At 57.9% G+C, this 26,286-nt stretch overlaps 1 protein-coding gene across 5 annotated transcripts in view; it reads right to left on the reverse strand.

Moving 5' to 3' along the window:
- The window catches only part of COL16A1 (collagen type XVI alpha 1 chain), a 49,491-nt gene extending 29,976 nt beyond the window's left edge, over positions 1-19,515 (reverse strand). For all 5 annotated transcript variants that reach the window (XM_042996249.1, XM_042996252.1, XM_042996251.1 and 2 more), the window contains exons 1-34: positions 19,245-19,515; positions 17,545-17,651; positions 15,503-15,577; positions 15,276-15,393; positions 14,293-14,416; positions 13,703-13,969; positions 12,999-13,079; positions 12,706-12,831; positions 11,862-11,915; positions 11,535-11,561; positions 10,965-11,000; positions 9,916-9,942; positions 8,734-8,796; positions 8,450-8,491; positions 8,298-8,342; positions 8,164-8,199; positions 7,706-7,768; positions 7,307-7,351; positions 7,126-7,221; positions 6,907-6,945; positions 6,383-6,427; positions 6,186-6,221; positions 5,590-5,700; positions 5,147-5,182; positions 4,884-4,919; positions 4,696-4,806; positions 4,291-4,335; positions 2,478-2,513; positions 2,273-2,317; positions 1,840-1,971; positions 1,027-1,062; positions 717-824; positions 274-396; positions 113-166 (exon numbers count right to left, since the gene is read on the reverse strand). In XM_042996249.1, the coding sequence (XP_042852183.1) occupies positions 113-166; positions 274-396; positions 717-824; positions 1,027-1,062; positions 1,840-1,971; positions 2,273-2,317; positions 2,478-2,513; positions 4,291-4,335; positions 4,696-4,806; positions 4,884-4,919; positions 5,147-5,182; positions 5,590-5,700; positions 6,186-6,221; positions 6,383-6,427; positions 6,907-6,945; positions 7,126-7,221; positions 7,307-7,351; positions 7,706-7,768; positions 8,164-8,199; positions 8,298-8,342; positions 8,450-8,491; positions 8,734-8,796; positions 9,916-9,942; positions 10,965-11,000; positions 11,535-11,561; positions 11,862-11,915; positions 12,706-12,831; positions 12,999-13,079; positions 13,703-13,969; positions 14,293-14,416; positions 15,276-15,393; positions 15,503-15,577; positions 17,545-17,617 (2,391 nt within the window). In that variant the 5' untranslated portion in view covers positions 17,618-17,651; positions 19,245-19,515. The remainder of the gene's footprint in view (positions 1-112; positions 167-273; positions 397-716; positions 825-1,026; positions 1,063-1,839; positions 1,972-2,272; positions 2,318-2,477; positions 2,514-4,290; positions 4,336-4,695; positions 4,807-4,883; positions 4,920-5,146; positions 5,183-5,589; positions 5,701-6,185; positions 6,222-6,382; positions 6,428-6,906; positions 6,946-7,125; positions 7,222-7,306; positions 7,352-7,705; positions 7,769-8,163; positions 8,200-8,297; positions 8,343-8,449; positions 8,492-8,733; positions 8,797-9,915; positions 9,943-10,964; positions 11,001-11,534; positions 11,562-11,861; positions 11,916-12,705; positions 12,832-12,998; positions 13,080-13,702; positions 13,970-14,292; positions 14,417-15,275; positions 15,394-15,502; positions 15,578-17,544; positions 17,652-19,244) is intronic.
- Positions 19,516-26,286: the final 6,771 nt, after the last annotated feature.

Raw genomic sequence — 26,286 nt, forward strand, 5'->3', positions numbered from 1 at the left:
CCTCCACCTTCTCCCTTCTCTGGGGCTGATCTTCCCCACTCCAGGCCCATGCCACACCCCCCAGCCCTCACCACACATACCTGCAGCCCAGGCTCCCCGTACACACACCTACCTGGGTGCCCTTCAGTCCTGGGGGCCCTTGAACTCCAGGTAGACCGGGCTGGCCCTAAAAGATACAGGTGGCCCATGGGTCCCACAGGGAAAAGGGTGCAGGTGGGAGAGAAGGCAAAGCTCAGGCAGGGAAAGACCAGAGGGCAGGTAGCCGGAACTCACCGGTTTCCCAGGCCGGCCCACACCTTCTGGGCCCGGCTCTCCTTTGGGGCCGGGCTTCCCAGGCAGTGCTGCCGTGCTCGGCACCGCCCCCTGCAGGCTGGGGCAGGCAGTGCAGCCATCACCCTGGTCAGAGAGAGGCGCCCCCAGCAGTCCTTGAGCCAGGGCTGACAGGCAGGCCAGAAAGAGGCACCGGAAAGAGGGGGGGTCCCTGCGCCCCTCTGAGAGCTCTGCCCCCCCACTGCCCCCACCTCGGTCTGGGAAATCAAAACACGCCCCGACCCTCCCTGCTCTTCCCCTCCCTGCCTTGCAGAAGAGCTGAGGCATCACCCAGCGATTCCGGTACCCCGCTAGGCTCGCAGCCTGACTCCGCAGTCCTTCACCTCATTAGCTCTCAGCCCCATTTCTTTTTGTCCGGGCAACAAAGCCCCCCCTACCCGACTGACCTTTTCTCCTTTCGGGCCCATGGGGCCCCGCACGCCAGGTTCTCCCGACAGTCCCGGCCGCCCCGTGGTGCCTGGCACTCCAGGATCTCCAGGGTTCCCAGCATCACCCTGTAAGGAGTCGGCTTCAAGGAGGGCAGAGGTGGCCCAGCTGGGGGCAGACTGCCTCTTGGGAACTAAAGGCACTCAGAGCCCTTTGCTGGCGCCTGGGGGCTGCCCAGGGAGTGGAGAGCGGGCACAGGGCGATCAGGAAAAGGAGGTGGAAAGCGCCTCAGAGAGGTGGTGCCCACCCGTGCCCACGAGGCTCTCTCACCTTGTTCCCCTTCGGTCCACGCTCTCCAGCCTTGCCCTGGGGAGAAAGCATTTCTAGTACCCACTCACTCATAGCGGACACCCCTAAGCGTCTGGCACCGTGTTAGACCCAGGGAACTCAACAGGGCACAAAACAGTCCCAAATCTCCTCTCTCGTCCTAGCGAAGCAATGCTGGATAGATTAAGAGAGGAGCCGAGCCAGAGTCCTGTCTGGGTGACCCCCGGCGAGCTGCCTAGCCTCTCTGTGACTCGGTTTCCTTACCTGTCAATGGGAAATGCTAAGAATGGCGTTGGCTTCTACCCTGTAGAGTCCTTGTGACATTAGATGAGCTAACGTGTGTGAAGCAGTGTGTGGCACCCAGCATACGCTATGGCAGTGCTCGCTGTGACCAGTAGAGCGAGGACAATAATAATCAGTCCCGTGGTAGCCATGGGTCATCCTGAACACCTATCGTATGCCGCAAAGTGCTTCACACACGCGATTCCTAGGCCCTAGGTGTTGGTGATTGCAACACCACCACGCAGAGGAAACAGAGGCACAGAGAGGAGAACAGTAACTTGTTCAAGTCAAAGCGTGAGTGAAAGGCAGAGCTAGAATCTGAACCCAGGCCCTCCTGGTCCCAAGTTGGTGCTCTTTCTTTCGTACGCCCTGCCAGGCCGGGTCCCAGGATGAAGGGCTGAGGCATCCTCTGGGGACAGAAGCACCGACCCTTCCATCGACTCCCACCTACTCCCCACCATCCAGGGAGCCAAAAGACCCGGGCAGGGTTCGTCCCTTCCTTTGCGCCTCTCCTGCAGCAACCTGGGAGCTCACCTGTTTCCCTGGCAAGCCAAAGCCCGGGGGCCCAGGCTCTCCCTTCTCTCCAGGAGGGCCAGGCAAGGCCACCGCGTAGCTGTCCCCATCCTGAGGCTCGGACAGGGCTGGGCATGGCTCACAAGGCTCCCCCTGCCAAGTGAGGACACAGGGTTGGGGGACACCAGGCCGGGCCTGGAATCGGGGGCTGGGGAACGGAGCCGGGCCTGACACAGCGTCCCTGCTGGGCGAGGGATATCTCGGGAGAGATCGCGGGAGGACAGGCAAGAAATGAAGGTGGGGCCAAGTCATCAAGGGTCTTGAATGCCATGCTAAGGAGTAAGATGTTACCCTCAGGCAGTGGGGAGCCTTGTGGGGATTGAATTAGAGCAAGATAAGTGTGTGTTTAGGAAGTTCACCCTGGCTGCAGAGGGGAGAGTGTCGCCAGACTCACCTTCTCCCCTTTGATGCCTGTGGATCCCACTGGCCCTGGTGGACCCTGTGTGATTAAAAAAAAAAAAAAAAAGAGGCCATGTGTGAGGCCCAGCACCTGCCTGGGCTATGCTGGGGCACAGTCCAGGTCTGTCGTCCCCCCCAGTAGTAGGTAGCACCTCCCGTCTTGCCCTTTTCCCAAGAGCCGTTGTATCTAGAGCACTTACCGGCCGGCCAGCTGGCCCTGCCTCCCCAAAATTACCCTGTGCAAAGCAGAGAGCAAAGGGTCAAAGAGAGGGTGCTGGGTCAGTCCCCAGCCACAAACCACAAAAGTTGCCTCTTAGGACCTCTAGACTACCCCTCTCATCTCCTGGCTAGGGAAACTGAGGCCAGGGATTTCCCCAAGGTCCCCAGGAGAGTCTGTGGCATGCTCCCCAGGCTCACTTCACAGAATCCTAGCCCCGCACGCAGCCCTCACCCAGCACACGAAGATCATTAGCTCATTCATTTGTTCACTGGATGCCTACACGGCTGTGCCCCGGGCAAGGTGCTGGTGGGTCGCAGTGAACAGCACGCCCAAACACCTTGTGCAATTTACACACTTGTGGGGGACAAAAAGTAGTTTTTGAGTCACAGTAAGTGTAAACAGCCAGGAGGGCTATGAAGGGCACAGACACAAGGGAGGCCATTTTGGACAGGGTGGTCGGAGAAGTGTTGACCACAATTATTATCAGAAAGACGAGAAGAAGGCCATCCAGTGAAAGAATAGGGGGAGGGGGGAAGAGAGGGAGAACGTACGAGAGTACAGAATCTAAGAGGTGGGGACATTCCTGATTCCAGAGCGGAAGGAGGCCAGCACATCCACAGCCCTGGAAACGGAGGAGAGGAGAGCCGGAAGAACCGGAAAGGCAGGCAGGGTCCGGCCAGGGTCTTGTTAAGCATAGCAGGACTTTGCTACAGAGTCAATCATGAAGGATTTTAAGCAGGGAAATAATGAAACCCGAGTTCTTTTTGCAAGGGCACGTTATGTTAGCTGCTGGGTGGCAAACGGGCTGTGGATGAGCTACGGTGGCCACAGGCAGGCCAGACTGGGGGACTGCCGCCAGAGTCCGGGTGAGACTGGTCGGGACTCAGATGGCGGTGGCGCTCACAGAGGTGGAGAGGAGCGGGGGAAGCTGACAGAGATGCCTGTTGGCAGGACTGGGGGAGATGATGTGGGGGAAGGCAGGGATCCAGGCTGCTGCAGGTTTGGGATCTGAGGAGCTGGGGACGTGTCATTTACTGGGACAGAGAAATCTAGAAGAGGAGGCAGCTGTGAAGTGAGGGTACAGGGGCCCCGTCTTGAGAAATGACGGGTGTGGTTTGCCTGACAGAGCAGAGTCCGAACATATATTTTGGTATTTCTCGCGCTTGGACACGCATCCACCCGTGGAAGCCCTCATTTGGGTAACACTGCATTATAAGTTCAACGCTGTCATTTGTCCCCAATGCAATCATAAATACAAATGTGAACACGGGCACTGAAATCGAGTAACCCAGCCGAGCAGCGAAGATTACAGACTCTGGAGCCAGATTCCTAGGCTCGGATCCCAGTTCTACACCCGAACACCCATGTGACCTTGGGTAACTGACTTGGTCTTCTATGCCTCTGATTCTTCATCCGTAAAATGACAATAATGGAGTAGCTCCCCCGAAAGGTTTTAGGGGGATGAAACAAGTTAATACGTGCCTAAGCACTTGGAACGGTGCCCGGCACATCGTAAGTGGTAAAGGAGAGGCAAATATTGTTATTTTATTAAAAGGTAGTCTTAAACGTGCTTAATTGTTTTAGATTATCAATAAAATAAACACACAGCACTAAGGAGTTCTCTTGGAGAAGGCAAGGGCTCTTCCAAATAAGTTCATTGGCTCCAGTCTGCAAAGCACGGATGAATTTATTTCACTGTGGGTTTACAGTTTGATCTCTCGTCTGTATCGTCCCTATTCCTTGCCTCCCTGCCAAGAAACCGTGGCGTCACTGACAGCTAACCCAGGGCTCACCTTCTCTCCTTTCAGCCCTGTTGGCCCTGGAGCCCCAACTTTCCCCTGAAAAACAACCAAGTCACAGTTAGAGCACCTTCCCACTCCCACCCCTGCAAAACCCCATGGTTCCAGTGTCCCCCCAGAAAGAGAAAGGCCAGCTTGGAATTACGAATGCCACAACTCCACCGGTAGCTGGGCAGTTACTTCTGTTATGCAGCCGGGCACTTGGAGATTCTAAGAGGGAACTCCGGGGCAAGCAACCTGGGGCGGCATAGGGGTGGAGGGAGAGACCAGGCTGCAGGCCTGGGACACCTGCCTCAGGGCCTCCTTCCTGGTCTCTGCCTTGAGACTCGGGGCCTGTGGAGCCAGGGAAGCCACCAGTGTGGCAAAGATGGGCTGGACTGAGCTGGGCTGGTCACTCACCGGAAGGCCGGGCAAACCGAAGCCAGGGAGGCCCATGTCTCCTTTGGCCCCTGTAGGGGGCCCAAGATGCTGGGCCCCTACCGCTAAGCTGCAGGACAAGCAGGAGTCCCCCTGGGGAAGGAAGTGAAAGAATTGGAAAGGTTCCCAGGAGTCAGAGGGGGGCAGCCAGAGGACCAGTGTTCCTTTACCTTCTCTCCTTTGGGACCTTGGATGCCAGGGTCTCCCTGCAGGGGAAAAAAGGTTTATTGGCTGAGACTGGGCACGTCGGGGCACCCCAAACTTCCTAGCCATATGCGAGGACAGCAATGGTACATACCACAAACCCTTCAAATACCCAGGGGTCCTATGGGGTTCAAGATTAACATCCAGAGCCGGGGCTCATCAACCCATGTAATAGATGGAGGAAATCAGGCCAGGCTAAGCTACCTCACTGGAAAGTTCCTGTACCTACCCTATCACCTTTCCATCCAGCAGATCTCAGGCCCTCCTGAAAGAAAGTGTGAGGGAGTGGGGTGGGGAGTCAAGGCCAGGACCCGAACCCGCCCCAGCCCACTCCCTTCCTCCACCCCCAACCAATCCCCAATCGCCAGGAGGAGGGCCAGCCTCACTCACTATAAGGGTGGGCTCCACCCCAGCTTGCCCAAAGGGCATCTTAGAGCCTCCTCAAGAACCCTAGGAGGTAGCTGTGGAGACGTGGGTGACCTTCTAGCCCAGCCCTAAACTCTATGGTTCAGCCCCCCTCCCCTCAAGCTAAGAGCAGGGACCCTCTGCCCACAATCTCTCTATGGCCAAGAGATGTACCCAGTCCCTCTGCCAAGTACCCAACTCCTCTTCATAACCACGCCTGCAGGTTTTTGTGGTGCCCCTCAATGGTGCCCCTCCTTGGGCACTCACCTTGGCTGGTGCAGGATCACCTGGTTCCCCCTTGGGCCCTGGTTTTCCAGGGAGCCCTACGAAACTCTGAAACCCTTCAGGCAGCGTTGGGCACACTTCACAGGGGTCACCCTAACAGAAGGGAGAGACCGTGAGCAGACAAGTTGAGGCCGAGACCCCGAGGAAGACAAGGAGCCCTAGACATTGGATGTGCCGGCACCCTACCCCCAACATCAAGGTGGACAGTGGGATCACTGGAGGGGCCTTCTGTTCAACTGACTCATTCACTCCACTTACGGTTCCTGGACATCACAAAACGATATCCTCACAATAAGCCACGAGAAGCCACTGTGTCCCATTTACAGATGTGGAAACTTAGGCGCAGAGGAGCTAATTGACTTGCCACATTCATAAACCATGTGAGCGGCCGAGGCAGGATTCAAACCCTGCTGTCTAACTCCCAAGCCAGGCTCTTGATTTAGTAATTATGCACACACCATAGGAACAAAGATGGGGTCTGCTAGAGAAGGTCTAGTACCCCTGATGCTCAGAGTGTCGCCTTCAGAGAGGAGATCCCTCTCCCACCATACCCTGGTGCAACCCGGCCTGGGACTCACCTTCTCTCCCTTCAGCCCTGGCACCCCTGGCTTCCCCTGTTGGAGAAGAAGCAATGAACATCAGTGCTGGGCAGAGGGACGGATAGGCCAAGAGAGGGCCCAAGGACCTAGCTCCCCTCTCTCTGGAGGCCTTTGTAGAGCAGCCCTGGGCATGGTGGGCAACAGCACCCCTTCCCCACCGGACTGGGCTTACTTACAGGTTTCCCACCGGGACCTTCCTTTCCTGGCACCCCCGCGCTGCCCTGCGGTCAGAAGAAGTATTAAGGGGGAGGCTCCTGGCCATGACCTCAGCCCATTCACCCCTCCCCCACTTAGTCCTTTCTCAGACTCCCTCTGTATACCCCTGTATACCCCTTCACTGGTACAGCAGGTCAAGAGGAATCTAGGTGACGCCAGAGGAACCATAGCAGACAAGACAGTCAGACATTTCCAGGGCACAAGATCCTAAAATAAGCCCGGGCCCTCTAGTTAAGGCCTCTCTGGTCATTACTAGACTTAGGCCTATCTGTCCCCATGTCTGGAACCCAGGCCAGGGCTCCCATGTCAGCAAGCACTGGGATGGGGACACTCCCCACCGAGGGGCCTGGCTGAGTTGAGCCAGCCTCAGCTGAACGCCTGGCTCCTGCCCTCCATGGATGCCTGCTGCCCCTGGACCACTCTCCTCTCTCCTTCCATCATGCAGGGAGCTCCCCCAAGCACCCCTGACCCTGCCTGTGCTTACCTTGTCTCCCTTAGGGCCTGGCGGGCCACCCGGGTCCCCCTGAGGGCAGAAAGAGCATCAGCCAGAGGCTTCCTAGGGAGCCCCCACATCACAGTAAGACCAACTCTAGCCCCCTCCTTTCAACCAGGACCCCCAGACCGAGCCTTATCTCCCCAGCCCTGGCCAGGCAGCAGAAGGGTCTCCGAGGAAAGAATAGCAGAAGGGGCAGGAAGTACTCACCGGGGTCCCAGGAAGTCCTATCCCAGGGGCCCCAGGGAGGCCAGGGGGCCCAGGCTCTCCTGCCAGTCCCTCAGGCCCAACAAAGCCAGGGTCTCCCTGGCACAGACACAAGGCAGGTATGAGAGAGCCGCCGCCCCAGCCCCACCTCCCACTCTCCATCCCACAGATACCCACAACTCACCTTCTGCCCTTTGGGCCCCATGACGCAGATCTCCCCTGGCCGGCCCTGTGGGGTCGGGGAAGGTGGAAGAAAAGCCTGAGGCCCTGAGGCAGCAGCCCTACTGAGAAGAGGCCACACCTACCTGCCCACCCTCAGTGTCCCTCTCCAAAGCCAGACTCCATCCCTGTGTCCCAAGGTCATCAGAGGTCAACCTCTGGGCATTAGAGATCAGGGGCTCTTAGGCTGGGAGTCAGGGCGCCTGGGTTCAGGTCCTTTTCTGTCCCCTCTTTGCTCTGCTTCCTGGGGCACAGCCTCCCCCTTTCTGGGGAGCAAGGCTAGCAGGCTGGGTTCTGATGGCAAAATCCAGCATTTCACTGAGAGACACGGGGTTGTGGTGAGGAAGGGTCCCCAGCATCGTACATCTCGGCCTGGCTTTCCCGGCGAGCCCTTAACGCCTCCGTCTCCCTTCTCGCCTTTCTGGCCCTAGGGAAGGAAAAGGCAAAGTGACTGGGGTTGAAAGAAGGGTCCAGAAGAACCAGAGCAGCTCTAGCTGGAGGAAGGACAGTTGCCTTCTAGACCCCTGGTCTCTGCCTCCCCTGAGACGGAATGGCTTCAGTCACTGCAGGAAAGTAGACGACAGAAAGAACTTTCGAACCAGCCAGGCCACTCTCGGGGAGTCTATGGCATTGCCCTCTGGGTCTGGTGGGAACTTGGACAGGACAGGGTGACTGGGAGGGAGAGTGAGTAGTGCCAGCTCTGTGCCTTCCATAGGGATGGTGCCCTCCCTCCTCTGAGAAGATTCCAGACATCTCTTTCCTCAAGTCTACAAGGCCCATGCACCTCCCTGCCACCCACCCCTCCAAATCCATGCCTATTACCTTCTGGCCTGTAGAGCCCGGAAGTCCTGAGGGTCCCTGAGATAAGGCGGGGACACAAAAGAACAGGTGAGGGAAGGCAGGTGAAGCTGGGCCAGAACCCCACTGCCCTGCCCTATCCCTGGTCCCACACTCACCAAGGCTCCTGACTCTCCCTTCTCTCCCTTCGGGCCTTCTGCACACTGAGCAGGGAGATAAGGTGTTGAGAGGGTCCCAGGGTCACCCTGTGGCCTTCCCCGGGGGCTGACCCCATAGTGGTCTTGAAGTAGGCCTTGCCTCCAGGTCTTACCTGAAGCGGGGCATCCGGGGAGATCCGGACACAGTCACTGCCCTGTGGGTAGGGAACAAGGGATCAGGGGTGGGACCCTGTTCTGAGAAGGATGGGCTCAAGAATCCCGCAGTCCCAGCAGTCATTTTCTAAAGACCCCTAAAAACTAGACGTTTCCGCATACTAACTCCTAGAAAGACCCTACCCCTCAGTCCCCGTGTGGGCTGGGCTGCAGGGTTTTTTGGCTGAGCCGTTGGGACGGTTCACACGCCAGCCCAGCCTCAGGGCCCGGCTGGGGCACTTACCCGGGCTCCCTTCTCTCCCTTGGGGCCTGATGGGCCAGGAAGGCCTCGCTCACCTCTCCCTCCCTGTGGACGAGATCAAATCGGGGGCTGGGACCAGAGGGACCACACGGGAGACTTGAGGAAGCTCTCCCAGTCTGAATTCTCTACACATCGACCACACAAGGGTGTGTAAGTGAGCACACTACCCCCCAACCCCCAACCGTGCACGCAGCATATGGATTCCATATGCATTCGTCCATATGGCCCTCCCACCCCAAGAGGCTATATTTGGCAAATCTAGAGTCTCACACAGAGGGTACTCCCCCCACGCCCCTACTCAAGCACGCAAGCTCGCACGCAGCCCGCCCGGGGCCACGTGGACGCATGTGCGTGGACACGCACACGTAGAGTGACAGAGCCGGTGATGGCGAGAGTCAGGCCCCCTCGGTTCAAGTCCTGCCCCCGCCACCTGCTGGCACGTGACTCAGGGCAAGTCGCAAGTCACCTCTCTGAGCCTTAGGGTCTTTAACGACAAAAAGGGATTCAGGGGGCCGTGGCAAGGACGGAACATGACACCACAGGCCAGGTGCTCAGCGCGGGGCCTGGCACTCACTGGGCCCTCACACGAAGGCGGCCCCCGGAAGTTGTGCGACATACTCTCCGGCTCGCACCAGCACGCTGTCGCACCTTCACGCGTGCACGGCCTGTCCCGTCGCTCACAAGCCGCACAGGGCTGTCGGGCCCACGGGCACACGGGCTCACTCTCCCCATCACAGCGGGCCACGCACAGGAGAACATGTGTCCCAGGAAGCACGTCGCCAGACCCCCACACGATCACCCTGACACCCCCAGTCCCACACAGGGGCACAGCTGGGTCTCACTCAGTGTTTTCTGAAGCAAAATGACAGGACCTGTCCCCACTGGATGCTTGAGGAGGCAGGGAGGCAACGTGTGCACAAGTGAGGCCCAAAGCCTGATGCCAGGAGGAGCCAGAAAAGGGGAGCTCATCACATCCTTACACACGTGCACAACCCCCTACTCTCTCCAACACACACACACACACACACACACACACACTCACCTCCCACACACATAGGGTTGGGTAGCCCTAATATAAACACACAGCCACAGGGTCACATGCTGTGAGACAGGCTGGGACCGCCAAAGAGGGCAAGAGTGTCCTGTTCTCCATCTTGGACTCACCTTGGGTCCAGAAGGACCAGTTGTGACCTGGATGGGGGGTGGGGAGGCAAAGAGAACATTATACCGCAGCGATGGAAAGAAGACCGAGGGCACAGAGAAGGCAAGCAATGAAGCGAGGGCCACAGAGCATTGAGGCTGGACGAACAACAGCCTGAATTCCAGCCCCTGCTCTGCCTCCCAGGCCAAGCACCATGCCGACTTTATATCCCAAGGCTGTCAGACTTGCAGAGGGGTCTAACCTACCTTCTCTAAACTGCCTGACTTTGGCTAGCTCCACCCCCTAGTTGTTAGGATTGCACAGCTGCGCGGTTGCCATGGTAACTCCTGCATACCTGGGGACCATCAGCCTCACCAGATTTGGTGGGGGGCTAGATGGAAAGAAGGCCAGGCAGCAGAGGGGGTACTTCCTGAGGTCCCCCGAGGTCAGGGGGCTTGGAGCCAAGGGCAGCCGGGATTATGCCATTCATGGACCAACGTGGTACGTCAATTCAGGATGTCAGGCCGTGGGAAAGTAATGACTCACGCTACCCACAGAGGAAGCACAGTTGGGTACCAGCTGTGCTCTCACTGAGCCCCTCTCCCTTGTCTTTCTAGACCCCCAGAGGGAGGCTGGACCAGAGCCAGCTAGAGAGGGATAGGAGGGGGGTCCGGAGTCAACATGTGTTTGGGCACCAGTGCTGGGCTGTGTCACCCTGAGTCAGCCTTCCCCTTCTCCAGGCCTCCAAGGTGATGTGGGAAGCCTTCAAGCAGAATGGCCCTGAGTCCTCGTGGGGGAACGGAAAGCTGGGATCATCAACCAAGGTCCTGATCCCACCAGTCACCACCCTGTCCCCAGTGCATTGCCCAGATCACAAGCCGTGAGGCTTCCTTCCGTGCAGCCCTTGGTGGGGCTGGGGTGGGCGTCAAGGCCAGCTCTGGGGGATGGGCAGGGAGGCGGTGTGATAAGAGCACAAAGACCCCCTTGTGCTTAACCAGGAAGCTACCAGGCCAACCTCTAACCCACTCCCGGCCCCCGCCCACCCCACCCTGCACACGCTCTATTCACTCACATTGCTCTCCCGGGTACCATGGACACAGGGTGGGCACTGCAAGGGAAGAATGGGCCAGGAGGTCAGTTCTGAGAGCCTGGGACCAGCCCTCACCACCCCATTCCCTTGCTTACACACAGCAAGCACACAGAACATCACGTGTGTCCTGTGTGAAGTCCAAGGGAGCAGGAAGATGGGAATCCTACCAAACAAGCCTCATCTCCCAACTCCCAGCAACCCAGAGCCATTTCTCACTGTAGCCCAGAGAGGAAGAGCAGTGCGATCTGGGTCACACCACGTGTGGGGGGCAGGGTGAGGCCCAGATCTGGGGTCCCGTAGCCAAGGCCCGGACTCTTCCCGTGATGCATATGGCCACTTGCTGCCCACACAGCAGGAGTGTCCAGGACTAAGCCCACCCCCCACCCAAGGAGAGAGGCAGCAGGCGGACAGGGCCCAGCATTGAGCCCCGAAGGAATGCTGGGAGCTATGTAGTCCTCCCAAACCCCTACGCCCAGCCTCCAGTGCCCCAGCGCCTTGTCCAAAGCGTTCATGCTGGCACCTCCTCTTTGCCAGTCTAGATGGGAGGCTTACCTCATCGGCCTCTGTCTCCTGACGGGCCTGGGAAGAGGGAGGGCATGGTAATGGGCAGGAAGCAGAGGGTACGAAGCACTGCTTCCAACACTCCTACCCAAGAACTGCCAGGAGCGGGTGCCCTACACAGTGCCAGTTACTGTCTGTCTCGCCCCCAGTCATCCTTCCTTCCCAGAGCTGGCTCCTATACATCCTAAGCTCTGTCCAGGAGTGGGGGCAGGTGGAAAGAATGTGGGAGTAGAGTGGCTTAGTCAAGGGGTTTACAGAGGGCGCGGAGAGCAGACCGAGGACACCGTGAACTCCTCCCCCTATACCCACTGTCTCTACCTTTGTTCCCCTTTCTGCCTTCTGGCTGATGCTTCCTGTCAGCTGGGCATCCACCTGGGCAGAGAGAACAAACAGGAACTGTCGAAGAGGGGGCAGCGCAGGGGCCCATGCTGGAAAGGGGCACCCAGGTAGGGGCATGGGCCCCAGGTACCCCCTCAGCGGGCACGTCCCAAGGCATCAAGAGCCTGCTCAGGCCCCTGGCACTCCCACAGGCACCCCCCCTCCTTTTCCCCCCACCCACGTGATGTCGGAGAAAACAAGACCATGAATCAATGGGATCCTGTGTTCCTGCAGCCAAAGGCTGGGCACGATGCCCAGCGGGCAGGGAGGCTGCCCAGCCTGGGGGTGGGGCTAAGGGAGGAACTGGGCTTCCCTGCCACCCTAAAGAACCTGAGAGTGGTAGGGCAGCTGGCCATGGTGCTGGGGTGTAGAACCAGCCTGGCAGTGGCTGGGGCTGGGCCCAGGACAGCGAGCAAGCCCCGAGGGAAGCAGTATGGCCGGGCCTCTGATCCCGGGTACCCCTGTCCTGGAGAAACTGCCTCTGGGTGCAAGCCTGGTCCTGACCTCACCAGGAGGGTCTGGGGTGGCATCAGTGAGGGGTTGGGTAGTGGCAGAGCTAGATGGATACATCCCTCAATGCCAAAAGGCAGGTAGGCACAGGTTCACGCAGTGGGCTCTCTGCTTCCTTGAATCCTATAGGGGTAGTTCATAGATAGGCGGGACTTCCGGTGCCCTCCCTACCCTGGGAACAACTGAACCCAGTGCTGGACCTCAGTCAGGTCAGGGGAGGAGAGTCCCACTTGTACCTACCTGTGGTAGGTGCCACAGGTACCTGTCCACCTACCTTGCTGTTTTGAGGCTCCTCCAGGCAGAAGCAGCGAGTGTAGACCTTGCCTTCGGTCTGTGGATTGATCTCAATGAGCTCATTGCTCTGGGTATCCCGGCGGGCCTTGGAGGTCTCTGGGGGACACTGTCCAGCACAGGGGAAGGGCTGGGGTCAGTACAGAAGTCAGATTGCCCCTCACCCTCTCATCCTAAGATTTCAACGCATCCCCTCCCTGGTTCCCCATCTGTAGCACACTAGCCCCTGGGAAGTGCCCCAAACCCTCCCAGCTGGGCTGGAGCTGGGCCACTCACCCCTCCGGGTAAAATCTCACAGCATCCCTCCTCCAGCACAAGCTCTGGGTCGCAGTAGATGTGTGCCTGCTGAAGGTCAAACTGCAGGGGACACACAAGTCAGTTTCACTTCATTTTACCAAATAGCTCAGTGTCCTGGCTGCCAGGGAGGCACAGAGATGGCTCCACCCCAGGATTAGCCCTCAGAGACCTTCCGGTCTCACCTGGGGAGACCATCAAGAATATGGCGGTCACCAAAAGCAAAACGGAACCACACACGCAGGGAAGAGGGAGAGGAAGGAGGAAAGTTCACTTTGGCCCAGAGGAACAAGGCGGAGGAGGTTCCATTTAAGCTGGGCCTTGAAGGGCCAGTAGATATTCCGCAGATGGGTCTGCACGGAAAAGCATTCCGGGGGGAGGTGACAGCAAAGACAAAGATGTGGGGGTGGGAAAGTAATAGGTGAGATGTCCAGCTAGGAAGGAACTGACCAGAGCAAACAGTATGGAGAGATGTAAAGGAAGATAATACCATAGACATTTCTAGTGACCAGATCATGAAGGGCCTTGCATGCGAGGTTAATATGTTTAGGCTGCATCTGGAGGGCAGTGGGGAACCACGAGAGGATTCTGAGCAAGGGAAGGACCTGGTCAGATGCGGATTCCCGGGAGCTCACTCAGGCTCCCAGAAGGCAGGAGCAGAGGCCAGAGCCCGACCTCGCACTCACCGAAATGGGTTTCCCCTGCTCGGCATCCAAGCCCAGAAAGACATGGCCCACAGGCCGCATGGGTCGCCGGGGCCCCAGAGGCCGAGAGGAGGCTGAGGTGCAGTCCACATGCACGGAGGCCACGCGTCCAGCTACACTCAGCACCAGCTTGTGCCAGCGCAGGTCAAAGAGCTGGGGCACCGGGAAGATGCAGGACACAAAGTCACCATCTTGGCCGCGGGCCCGGAGCTCCAGGCTCCGCTCTTGGCTGTTGACTTCCAGGGAAATCTGTGCATAATTGAACAAGGAAAGGACAGAGAATCAGAGCCCCAGAGCCCCCAGTATGGCAAAGTTCGGGGCCCTCAAGGTCATTTCACAGGAGGGGAAACTGAAGCCCAGAGAGAGAAGGAAGCTGGTGGGGGTCACAGAGCAGTTCGCCCTGAAAGAAAGGCATAGGTGTCGCTGGGGCAGGGCTAGCCTGGAGGGTGGGTGCCGGGATGGAGCAGAGAGGCCCCAGAATTCACAAGCTGGGTCAGAGGCTGGGCCGGACTGGCATGCTAGATGCCCCAAGATCCATGGGGGGGGGGGGCGGGGTGGGGGGTCCGGCTCACCTGTGGGTACCCGTCTCCATCGGTCACTTGAAATAAATACCACGTGTTCTGGCGGGTGTGTTTCTTCAGCAATAGTGTCAGCACCAGGGCAAACTCATCAGGGAGGCCCCGAGGGAATACTCGTCTGGGGGTAGAGCAGGGAGGGGACCCTGAGGCTCAGGTGAGAGGCCAGCTGCTGCCCACCCTGGGCCCTCAGGACCGCGGAACCTGTGTGGGACACGCACCGGCCCCCTCCTCCAAACCGACACAGCCATGGGCATGTCACTCTACCGACAGCTATTGGGTGCCTACTATGTGCCAGGTGGGTCTGGCTGCCGGGGATAACAGTGGTGAAAACACAGAGAAGGTGCCTGCCCTCGCGGAGCCTTCAAGTCTGATGACGGGGTGGGGAGAGGTAGGGCCCTAAACACAGACTCCCCAGGATGGCCATGTCACCATTTCATTACAGTTGTACTTAAGTTCTTCCAAAGAATCCAGGATGCCCTGGAATCCAGAATAACCGGGGCTGGCCTAGGAGAAGAGGTTTTGGAGAAAGCTAAAAAGCATGCAGCCCGACGAGAGCAGGAAGAAAGAAAGAGGGCCATTTTGGAAGATAAGGCTGGAGAGGGAAGGAGGGGCCAGACCTCCCTGAGACTTGTAGGAATTTGAACTTCACATGTGGGCACATGTAGGTGTGTGTGGGCACACACACACACACACAGCTCTTGCCAGGTTCCCACACACATCCTGGAGTCCTCACAGTGCCCTTAGGGTACAGACCTGTCCCCCGACTGCTAGCCAGAAAGAGGGGAGGGACAGAGGAGAGGGTGGGCCTGCCAGGCATCTCCTCTGTGCCTATCTTGTAAGCCCCCGGGGGGTGGAGACCAGGTCGACCCCTGGCAAAGGGTGGGATAAAATGACCCACAGGGGCCTCTGGGTTCAGGCCCCCACGTCCAGAGTTGCTGGGGAGCATTGATTCCCAGTGGTCACACTGGGGCCTTTACCGCATGGGCTGGGTGAGGGGGGCTGCCCCCAGTCGCAGGATGAGGGGCCCCTTGGGGTTGCGGATCTTCTTGATGGCAGATGTTTTCATGAGGTTGAGTCGGCGGATGAGATTAAAGCCTTTGGGGGGAGACACCAGATGAAGAGCTCAGCTGGGCAGGTGAGGAAGGGGTAACAGCCACTCCAGGAAGACGTAGAGGAGGGACGGCTGAACGAGATGGGCACTCACCAGTCACGTTGGTCGATACATGGCTTCTGTGTTCTAACCTGAGTCCTTCCTGGTATGAAGGTGGGCACTGCTCACCTGGAAGACAGTTGGCAGTGGGGCACTCATCAAGCTCTGGCTGGGGTGGCTGTACAGCCAGGCCCTTGGGAAAGCTGGAGACAAGCAAGTTTTTATTCCCCATTCTGGACCTTTAACCAGGCCCTGCCTCGGGGCTGTTTTTACCTCTTGCCTTCTGACCCTGGCTATCCCGGGAGCCAGGAGGACCCCCAGTATACAGATGGGAAGACCGAGGCCCAGAGATTGAGGCTGCGCTCAGGGCCACTGATTTCACAGCAGAGCAGGACGAGAACTCCCGGAACCCAAACCCCCGAGATTTCAGGAGGCAGGTCAGCAAGAGAAAGAGCAAAAGAAGCTCGGGGCAGCCCTAGAACTCAGACGGAATGGGGGCTGGATATATACATGTGCTCCCTCCTTGATACACCCTAGTCTGTGTGCGTGGAGGGGGGGGTGCAGAGAAACACTTCGGGGGTAAAGAAAGCTCACATTATGCATGCCTGTGTTATATACAAGTACATTTGCATGTCTGCACACGTGTGACTTGGGGATACCCGTGCCACCAGAGATGCCACATGCAGCTGGTACACGTGTTGTCAGCAATGGCTGGGGTTTGCTTCCTACATCTAAAGCAGAAAGGCAGGCCAGACAGAAGACTTGAGTCAACAGAATGACTTTTCACCTAGAGAACTACCTTATGAAACAGTAAGAAGAGACTGAGGGCCTCAAGAGACCACAAGCTAAAGGGAACCACTAGGACCTTGGGGGTCCAGACGGGGTATGGTAAGTGGGTAGAGGCTCCTAGAGAAGGAGATAGCTTAATTAGGGTCTTCAGAACCCTGAAGGGACAGATGGGCAACGATGGGGCTGCCTCCTCTCCAGGCTGACTGAGCAAAATGTTAAGAAAGGTGCTATAACAGGAGTTAGAGGCGAGACTCCAAAAGGCCTTCCCATCAGTGCAGTTGCGGTAGCTGGGACAGGATAATGAGGACAACTCCTAGAAGCTGGGCACTGGACTCCCTGGCTGCCTAACTGGAGGAAGGAATCCTGGATCTCTAGGCCCAGTGACCCCACTGGAGTCTCCCTCCCCCAGGTCTGGCCAGAAAGACTATCACTGTCTTCAGCATCGGCAGCAGCAATGGGTGACTCACCCTTGGCCATGGGCCCAGATTCCTTACAGATGTTGAAACTCTCTGCCCCATCCCCCAGGCGACCCGGTAAGGGAGAGAGCAAGGCACTCGCGCATACATGCAGGAACACACATGTACGCACACAGCCCTGCAGGCAGTCACATGCACCCTGGGGGCACACCCCTCTCACGTCTGCACCTTGGTTTTTCTGCCGCCCTCAGCTAGATGAGGGTTCTAGGAGTTCTATTTCTGCTCAGCGAGGCAGCTAAGCTACGAAGCCCAGAGGGCACCCAGCAGGGCAGGGCAAGTTGCCCGGTCAACTTCCTCTGGCTTTGGGCCCTGGAAAGCTGCACCCTCTGTCCCATCCAGCGTCTGGGCCTTGAGGCGGGCTCTTTATCCAGGATCCGGGGCCAGCCGTGTGGAGGAGGAACACGTGGGCTGGAGGATGGATTCTCCTCCATGAAACAGACTGGAAGGGCTTGGGCCTCTCTCAAGATGCAGCTTCCTTCTGCAGGAACCTCACCGGCCCTGCCAACACTCTGTGCACACGGTGAGTTTACGTGCCGGGAGGAGAGTTGTTCTCTCGTACACGGAGACAGAGGGATATGTACAGATGCACAGAGAGACTCTGCGATGCTCAGAGATACACAAACATGCAGACAGAAACACACATACATACATTCTAGCTCACACCGCACAGGCTCACGGGTACAAACACCTCAGACCACCCTGAGCCCAGCCTGGGACGCTTATAAATGCCCACGTGATTGAGGCACGGGGTCACATATGTACACAGGGCTCCTGTATCTCAAGGAGCCGGTCATAGGCCTATGGCACCCTGAGCCTCCTGTGTCATCTCACCTGTATCTGCCCCATGGCTGCAGGCGGCCCAGAGACTGAGCAGCCACAAGCCAGAAACCCAAGGTGCCCACATCCTGATCCAGAGAGGTCGGCCACAGCTGCAGCACCTGAAAACCACAGAGACTGTGAACACGGATTCCTGAGTTCACGCAGCATCATACATAGGCGAGTAGCAGCCGGCCCATGGGGCCCAGGCCCTAGTACTGGGGTGGCAGGAGGTCTGGCCAGGCATCCGTCCCTCTCAGAGGCCCGACCACAGGCCTTGGGCTAGGATTTTCGCCAGGGTGATATTCAAAATATTTAACCACCGGTATGGCACGGACACCGACCAGCCAGAGCAGAATGCTGGCGGGAGCATTGAGACTGGGTCCAGGCGGTATCTGATGGCGCCAGTGGATAGTTGCTGCATGAAGGAGAAATCTAGAGGGTCCTAGAAGGCCAGGTGAGTTGGGATAGGGAGGGGCCTCGAGACAGAGACTATTTGCCAAGACACTCGGAAGTATTTCAAGATCTTAACCGCCTGTGCATTGTCTCGGTGTATACTAGCCTGGTACCTGGCTAGCTGCACCCAGCTCAGCCTGGCAGCCCTGCCAGGCACCCACAAGGTCAGAGGCCAAGTCTCCTGGCAGGTATCACAGAGTTGTGTGCGGGCCAAGGAAGCTTCCCCCCTGGGTACAGTGGGTGGGAGAGCAGGTCGCCGGGCTCAGGACCTTGTTGCCAACCTCCCCTGCTGATGGATGCTTGTCTTTTAGTTTTATTAAACCCTGATGGATGGGCCCAGATAAATCAATGCAGGCTCAGCGAGCGGCCAGGAGAGCCATACATCATCCGGCCTCCCCTGAGACGGGCAGCTCGCGCGGGCACACCCGGAGTCATTCGTGTGTCAGCATGACACATGCCGGCACACGGGCACGCACACACACACACACACACACACACACACACACACACATCTGTGCCAGTGCATGCATGCATCCAAACCTACCTGCACACCGGCATCCTCCCCGAGACACATGTTCACAGATACACCCTGACATACGCACGTGCCCATAGCCAGCCTGTGACCGTCCCTCCGGTCGGCCCTCCTGCCGGGAAGTTCTTGTGCAAGTCTGACCTCGTTCCCCACCCCCCCAGCTGTTACGGAATTCTATCACCCTTCCTGAATAGGGAGTGAGCACGGGAAGAACCCCTCACCTCAATACTTTTGGAGATAGGACCCCAGACCCCTTGTTCCTGGGGCAGAACTGTTTCTCCGCCCTACTCATCCTTCCTCCTAGTGGGGTGCACATCCCATCACTGAACCCTGTTCCGGCCTCCTAGTCGCGCCAGTCAGTGGAAGAGCTACCAACCGCGGGAGGCATGTGGACGCATGTGGAGGCGGGAATATCAGTGTGCCTGTGTCCCCTTCCGACTCCTCCTCTCTAGCCTCCACTCCCCTGGGCCCCAGCCACGGCAGGGGCTGCGAGGACAGGAGAGAAGCTTCCTGAGGATGTGATCCCATCCCAATACAGAGGCGCAGGTTTGGGGGCAGGGAGCGAGCAAGCGAATGCGGACCTGGGATGGAGTTTAGAGCTCCCCTACAGAGAAGGCAGGACTGAGGTCCAGAGAGGGGATGGCATTTGGCCCAGGTCACACAGCACGTTGGGGGCCGCCGAGTCCCCAGCCCCCCACCGGAGGCAGCCCACTCCACCCCCACTTACCGTGGCTGGGGATCCCCCACCTCACTGAGTAATGCAGGCAGCCCAGGGCAGCCAGCCAGGGGAAAAAGGGCCTGGGATCCTCAGGCCCGCTGCGAGGGTCCTCGGTCACTTCTGGCGGCGCGGGGCCCCAGCTTCCCAGGTCGCAAGCTCCTGGGGCTGAAGGCTGCCCCGCGAGCCAGCGCGCGCCTGTCTGCCGGGGACCGCCGGCCACTCCGGGTGGGGGAAGAGGGGCGGTTCCAGGGGGCTGGGGACTTGCCAGGGCCGCTAATGGAACACAGCTGGACCCGCCCGCCGCGCGGGAGGCGGGAGGGAGGCCGGGAGGGGGCTCCGGCGGTGGCAGAGGCGGCCGGCGGGACGCAGAGCCCCGCTCCCGGCCTGGCCCCGCGCCCAGGCCCGCCCCGCCCGCCTCCCCGCCAGGTGAGCGAGCGAGCCAGCGAGCGAGCGGGGCGGGGACCCTGCGTGCCCGGAGCTGCCCGGCGAGGGGGGCTCCGCAGCTGGCGGGGGCTGGCGGGTGGGCGGGGAGTCCGGCCCTTTAAGGGCCCGGCTGGACGTGAAGGTCCTCCCCGGTGCCACCCCCTTCGCCTCTCCTGGCCGGGCCTTCAGAAGGCTGGGGCGGGCGGGCGGGGGGGGGGGGGGGGCGGGGGGAGGGGAGGAGTGTTGCGGGAGGTGGGGGTGTTGGAGACCCTCCTCCCCAGTTCCGTGGCAGCGGTGACGTGGCTGCTGCCCATGCCTCCTCGGTCAGCTGTTTCCAGCTTCTCAGCCTCACAGTCCCAGTTAGTCGGTTTCTCTCGGTTGGAACTGGGGGGAGGGCCCCTTCGGGTGTGGGAGTGGGCGCTTCATTAACCCCTTCTGCTCTAGCCTCGTCCCCGTCCCCGGGGAGGTGGGACCCAGCCAGCTCCCTTATTCTTCCTGACTCCGTGAGGTTAGAAGGGCTCCAGTCTCTGTCCTCAGCTCTAGCTTTGTGGCTTGGAACTTACTATTTGACTCCCTTTTTTCGTCTGTATGATGAGATAATGATCCGTATACCGTTAGTCTGTAAAAGTGCTTATACAGGGTCTGGCACAAAAGAGCCCAGTATAGGGCGCCTGGCTGGCTGCGTCGGTGGAGCATGGGACTCTTGATCTTGGGGTGGTGAGTTCGAGCCCCACCTTGGGGGTAGAGTTTACTTAAAAATAATAAAAAAATAAACAAACATGCAAGAATAGCTATAAACCCCCCCAAAAAGAAGAGCTATAAGAAACTAGGTTTGTCAGGTAATAAAATGGTATCATACAAAAAAAAAAAAAAAAAAAAAAGAGGAACTCAATAAATAATTCACTGTTATTATGACTGTGAACACCAGCCAGGGGTGGGGGTAGCAGGAGAGAAGGAGGTCGGGATTCAAGCATCTACACAAGCGATGGGACTTCTGAGCAGAAAGGAGCAGGTACAGTGTCCCTTTCCATCCAGAGGCAGGGATGATCAAACCCTCCCAAGGGTCCCCTGCCCAAGGCAGCAACCAAATTTCTGGGCACCAAGGCTGAGGAACTACCCAGAATTGGGTTCAAAAGACTCATGAGTGGGGCACCTGGGTGGCTCAGTTGGTTATGGCCAGCTCTTGATTTTGGCTCAAGTCATGATCTCACGGTTTGTAAGGTCGAGCCCCCGCATCGGGCTCTTGGGCTCCGTGCTGACAGTGCAAAGCCTGCTTGGGATTCTGTCTCCCCCTCTCTCTGCCCCTCCCCAGCTTGCCCTCTCAAATAAATAAATAAATTGGTTCCCGAGTCCTAGGAATGGATATGGGAGGAGGAGGGAGCAACTGGGGTGTCCTGACCAGGGGAGACTTCCTGCAGACACAACATGGTTGAATGGTAGCCCTGTGGCCCCATCTAACCCGGGAGAGCGGGGAGCAGGCCTGGGATTTCCCGCCTTAAGAGCCAGAGGCGCTGAGTCAGCGGAAACCCCAACCAAGGCCACAAGAGGAGCCCCACTGTGGTCCCAGCCCAGGGAGCCGTCCCAGATGTGGCTACGACAGTGGTGGGGCCTGGGAAATGCTGAGCTCAGCAGGCGGGAAGTGGAGGGGTGGGGCTTTCTGGGCACTCCCCGCCTGAGGGGTGGGTAAAGCTCTGGCTCTGCCTCGGGGTAGGGTGCTGTCCCAGAGGGGGGCACTTGGGAACTGACAGGCAACGCAAATAGGTCAGGGTCTGTGCCAACTGAGCTTCACAGAGGCTAACTCCTTGACCCCTCACAACCACCCCAGGAGGGAGAATTCTATTCTTGTTTTTATTTTTTTAAATGTTTTCAAGTTTATTTATGGGGCGCCTGGGTGGCTCAGTGGGTTGGGTGTCCGACTTCAGCCTAGGTCATGATCTCGCCGTTCCGGAGTTCCAGCCCCGCACTGGGCTCTGTGCTGACAGCTCAGAGCCCGGAGCCTGTTTCAGATTCTGTCTCGCTCTCTCTCCCTGCCCCTTCTCCACTCACGCTCTGTCTCTCTCAAAAATAAACATTAAAAATAAATAAATAAAGTTTATTTATTATGAGAGAGGGGGGTAGGGGAGAGGCAGAGAAAGAAAGAGAGAGAGAGAGAGCAAGTCCCAAGCAGGCTCCGGGGCGGCCAGCGCAGAGCCTGACATGGGGCTTGACCTCACGAAACCGTGAGATCACGACCTGAGCCTAAATGAAGGGGCGGATGCCTAACTGACTGAGCCCGCAGGTGCCCCGGGGGGAATTCTATTCTTATCCCCATGTTACAGATGGGGAAACCTGAAGCATAGGAACAGCACAACTTGCCCAAGATCACATGGCTAGTAGGTGGTGGAACGGGGACCCACACCCAGCTAGTCTGGACTCCCAGCACACGTTCTTAACTACCGTGCCATCCCGGGCAACTCCCACCTTTCCCCCATTCGTAGTCGACTCTCCCAGGCAGGAAGAGAGGGCTGGACCCAGATCAGCCAGAGCTGGAGGAACCAGAGAAGGTGGAATGCAGATAACCCCTCGTGGCACCCCAAGGCACTCGCAAGAACAGCCAAGCCTGGAGATACTGCAGGCACAGTCTGGAAACGTACCTATGCCCCTTCCTCCCTCTGACACGTACGTGCACGTATCCAGGAACATACAGATACCCTCTCTCACAACACACGTGTAGACGTCGCACGCAGATGTGGGCACTTATGTTTACACAGCCACATGCACACACATACTCCACATAAACAGACACACAGAGACGCGTACGTGAGCACGTACGAACCCACAGAAATGTATCCCTGGACTTACTCAAGCACAGGTGCGTGCGCACGGCCCTGTATGTACTTGAACGTACAGATACACGCAGGTACGCACAGATATGTATGCACATACACAGAGAAACACACACCTGTGCCCACAGGTATCACGACTCACATATGCAAGCAGAGAAGCCCGAGGATCTACGGTGCACACACACATGTGCACACAGACACGGGCAGCTCCCACAGAAACCCCCCACTCACACACGGACACATGTACACACATACAGGCACACAAGCGTTGCTGACACATTTATATGCTTCAGCCCCAGAAAGCTCTACACGCCAGCAAGCAGGGTATCCTGTGGGGCTGGGCTCAGTGCCCTCACCCCAGATGGCATCGCCACGAGATAATCAACGCTGCTAATCGCCACCAGCTGCCCTGGAGCCTGCCTGCCGCTGCCGGGTGGGGCTACCAAGGCCTCCTGGGCCCCGGGTAGGATGCCCAGATGTCAGCTTGTGCCCAAGGGCCACCCATCCCACTGTCCCAGCTGGCCGTTGGGGAATCCCCATCTGGCAGGGGCAGTACATGAAGCCGGAGGAAAGTGAGAAGCCAAGATGGGGCCTGGTCCCAGGACAGGCCCCAGAGGCTCCCACAGCCAAGCAGAGGTGGTCTGAGCGACACATGCACAGGTGCACACACATGCACGCACACATGGCCACAACAGACCAAGCCACGCGCTCTTCTGCCTGGACTGTTGCGGGAGACTCCCAACCCCTACTTCCCACCCAGCAGCCATCCAGGCCGTTCCAGATCTGTACCTGTTGGGTTGACGCTCCCGCTCCAATTTTCGGGTTCTCATTTCACCTAGAGTAAAACCCCAGACCTTTTCCTTAGCCTCACCCCAGAAGCTGTGGACCCCACTGGCTTCCGTTCTCAGTCTTGAATTCGCCAGGTTGATTTTCCCTTGTACCAACCCCTCCCTCTGCCTGGGTTTGCCCCTGATCTTTACTGGGCTGGCTCTTTGACAGGCCTCACCTCGAAGTCACCTCCTAGAATGGCCTTCCCCGTCCACCAGATCCAGAGGAATCCCAAGGCGTTCTTAATCCTGAGTCTGTTTCAAATCTCTGCGTAGCTGCGGTATTTGTGTGTGTGTGTGTGTGTGTGTGTGCGTGTGTGTGTACCGTCTTTCTCTACTAATAAGCAAGAAGCTCCACGACGGGTCATATCCACTGGTACCCTTCACCGACAGCTGAGCCTGGCACCCCAGAGGCATCCACTGGGGAAGTAGCGGGTAAATGCACACGGGCACCCTCCAGGCACTCAGACACAGACACGCGCCCACAGGAGGTATCCCCCACAAGCGTAGGCAGGCAGGTACACGTGTGCAGAAATACCCACACGCACGCAGCTTCTGGGCCGTAGAGGAGAAACTGAGACCAGAGCGCCAAGGTCACTCTCTGCCTCCCTTGGTTTCTCTGGGTGTCTCTGTCCCATCTCCTTATGACCCTGGCTGTCTCCCCCTCTCTCTGTCCTCTTTTCTCTGTGTCTCTGTCAACCTCTGGTTCTCTAGCCCGCCTTCTTCCCTGTGACTCTGGCCCTTCTGTGGCTCTCTGGCTCTCTCTTCTTGCCTTTGCCTCGCTGCTTCTAACTGTCCTGTGTCCCTCTGTTTGGGGAGCTGCCTCCCTAACTCCGAATCTCTGTCTCTCTGTGTCTCTGGTCTCTGTCCTTTTCCTTACACTTTCTGTATCTTTATGTCCCTCTCTCCTGTCTCTCTTTATCTCAGAGTTGCCCTGTTCTCTGCTTCTCTTCACCCGGCTGCTGTCTCTGTCTCTCCCTGTCTCTATCTACCTGCGTCTCTGTTTCTGGCTCTGTATCTCTGACTCTCTGACTCTGGTTTTCGTTCTCCCTCCCTCCATCTTAAATCAACCCTGCCTCCACATCTCCACGGCTGTCCACATCCCTGTGGCAGAGAGACCCATCTTTCACCTCTGGTGGCAGCTTTATGGTCCCAGCGGCTGGGCCAGTGCTCTACTCTGCCGATGCCCACCTCCCCTGCAGGGCCGCGGCAACCTCCACACAGACAGCCCTGGCCCTGGCAGCATTTACAGATGCCCAACCAGGGGGCCTTATTTCAATAGCGCATAGCACCAGGCACCTGCTTGGTCTGACCACCCTGGAGCTTCTGGAGAGGTAACACAGGTACTGACGGGCACTGATGCAGATGTGGCAACGGCCAGGCAGGTGGACACCTGAGGGAGGAAGGGAGAACATGCCAGGCAATCCTGGGCCCCAACTTGGTTGCCCTCTGGGCTCAGCCCACCTGTTCTGAGGGATCTTTGGGGAGGCAACAGGCACACAAGAGCCCTGGATTCCGGTCCTACCTTTACCCAGACCCTAGGCTCCTGCCTCCCCAGCGTAGCACTGTAGGATCCCCCATCAACCCACCTAACCTGGTGTGCGACAGCACCTCAAAGCACCTCGCCTGACTACTCTACCTCAGTCGTTCTCTACCGAGCCAATTTTGCTCCCCAATTTTGCCATGTCTGGAGACGTTTTTGGTGGTCACAACTTGGGGTCGTAGAGGCCAGGGATGCCGCTGAACATCCTACAAACACGCAGGGCGGTCCCTTCGTAATAAGAGAATTATCCGGCCAGAATGTCAGCAGTGCCGAGGTGGAGGACCTCTGCTCTACGCCACGGGGAAAATTCTGCTTCTCAGAATTCCTGCACTCTCTGACCGCCCGCGAACTCTTCGTGCTCTGACCAGGGGTGGGGGCCGTTAGATGACGCCAGCGTTGATCCCGGCTCGGCCTTTAGTAGCGGCAGCTAAGATTTATTGAGCCTTTCTAAAGCACTGGGTGGCACCAAACAGGAGAAACTCATCTCAGTCTCACAATCATCCACAGGAGGCCCGGGCACTATTGCGATGCCCGTTCTAAGTGTGGGGACGCAGGCAGAGAGCAGTGAGTCATCAGCTCAAGGTCACATAGCTGGCAAGGATAGAGATGTATTCGAACTGGTCATTTGGGGACAGACCCACAGGACAGAGCCCTCGCTGGGAACACTCCTGGGCAAGTCCTTTTCCATCTCTGAGCCTCCCCTCCGTTCTTTTTCCACCAAGCACGTGGGATCGACTCTCTCATTTAACCCAGCCAGCAGCCGTTGCAGGAGGTAAGGCACTGTCCTTACCTCTTCGTGGGCTAGAAAGCCAAGGGTTCGAGATTGAAATCTCAAGGTCCTAGGGCTGGGAAGTGGTGGAGCAGAGATTTGAACTCAGCTCTGCCTGACCCCAGGGCTCCTGATCCTAATCAGTCACCTGCAATCGCCCCAGGGCTACAAAGCGGGAGGGCAGAGGTCCTCAAGCTTGGAGGACTTGTCAAAGACAGCAGCCCCCCAGGGTTTCTGATTCAGTGGAGTTTGCTTTTTTGAGTAAGTTCCCAGGCCATGCAGATGCTGCTGGCCCAGAAACCGTATAGAGAACTCCTGCAGGAGAGCCTGGGATTAGATCTCCTGTCCCTGGGTTCAAATCCTGGCTCTGGCTGTTGCTTGCTTTGTAACCAGGGGATGTCGCCTAACCTCTTCCTCTGCAAAGCAGAGATAACGGCTATATCTATCACTTAGAGTTTGCTGAAAGGATTAAGGGAGATAATGACAAAGAGAAAGGCACTTTTATGGTGCCGGCTATCTAGTAAATGCTCATAGATGTTCACTGGTAAAAGGGTCCCCAAGCCAGGCAACTCCCCGCCTCCCCAGACTGGAAACTCCCAGAAGGTGAAGGACACTTCTTCTCCTGACTACCAGCCACCGCCCCAGCCTGCGTGGAGGGGACATT

This window comes from Panthera tigris, chromosome C1 (assembly GCF_018350195.1).
Source record: "Panthera tigris isolate Pti1 chromosome C1, P.tigris_Pti1_mat1.1, whole genome shotgun sequence".
NCBI classification, from domain to species: Eukaryota; Metazoa; Chordata; class Mammalia; order Carnivora; family Felidae; genus Panthera; species Panthera tigris.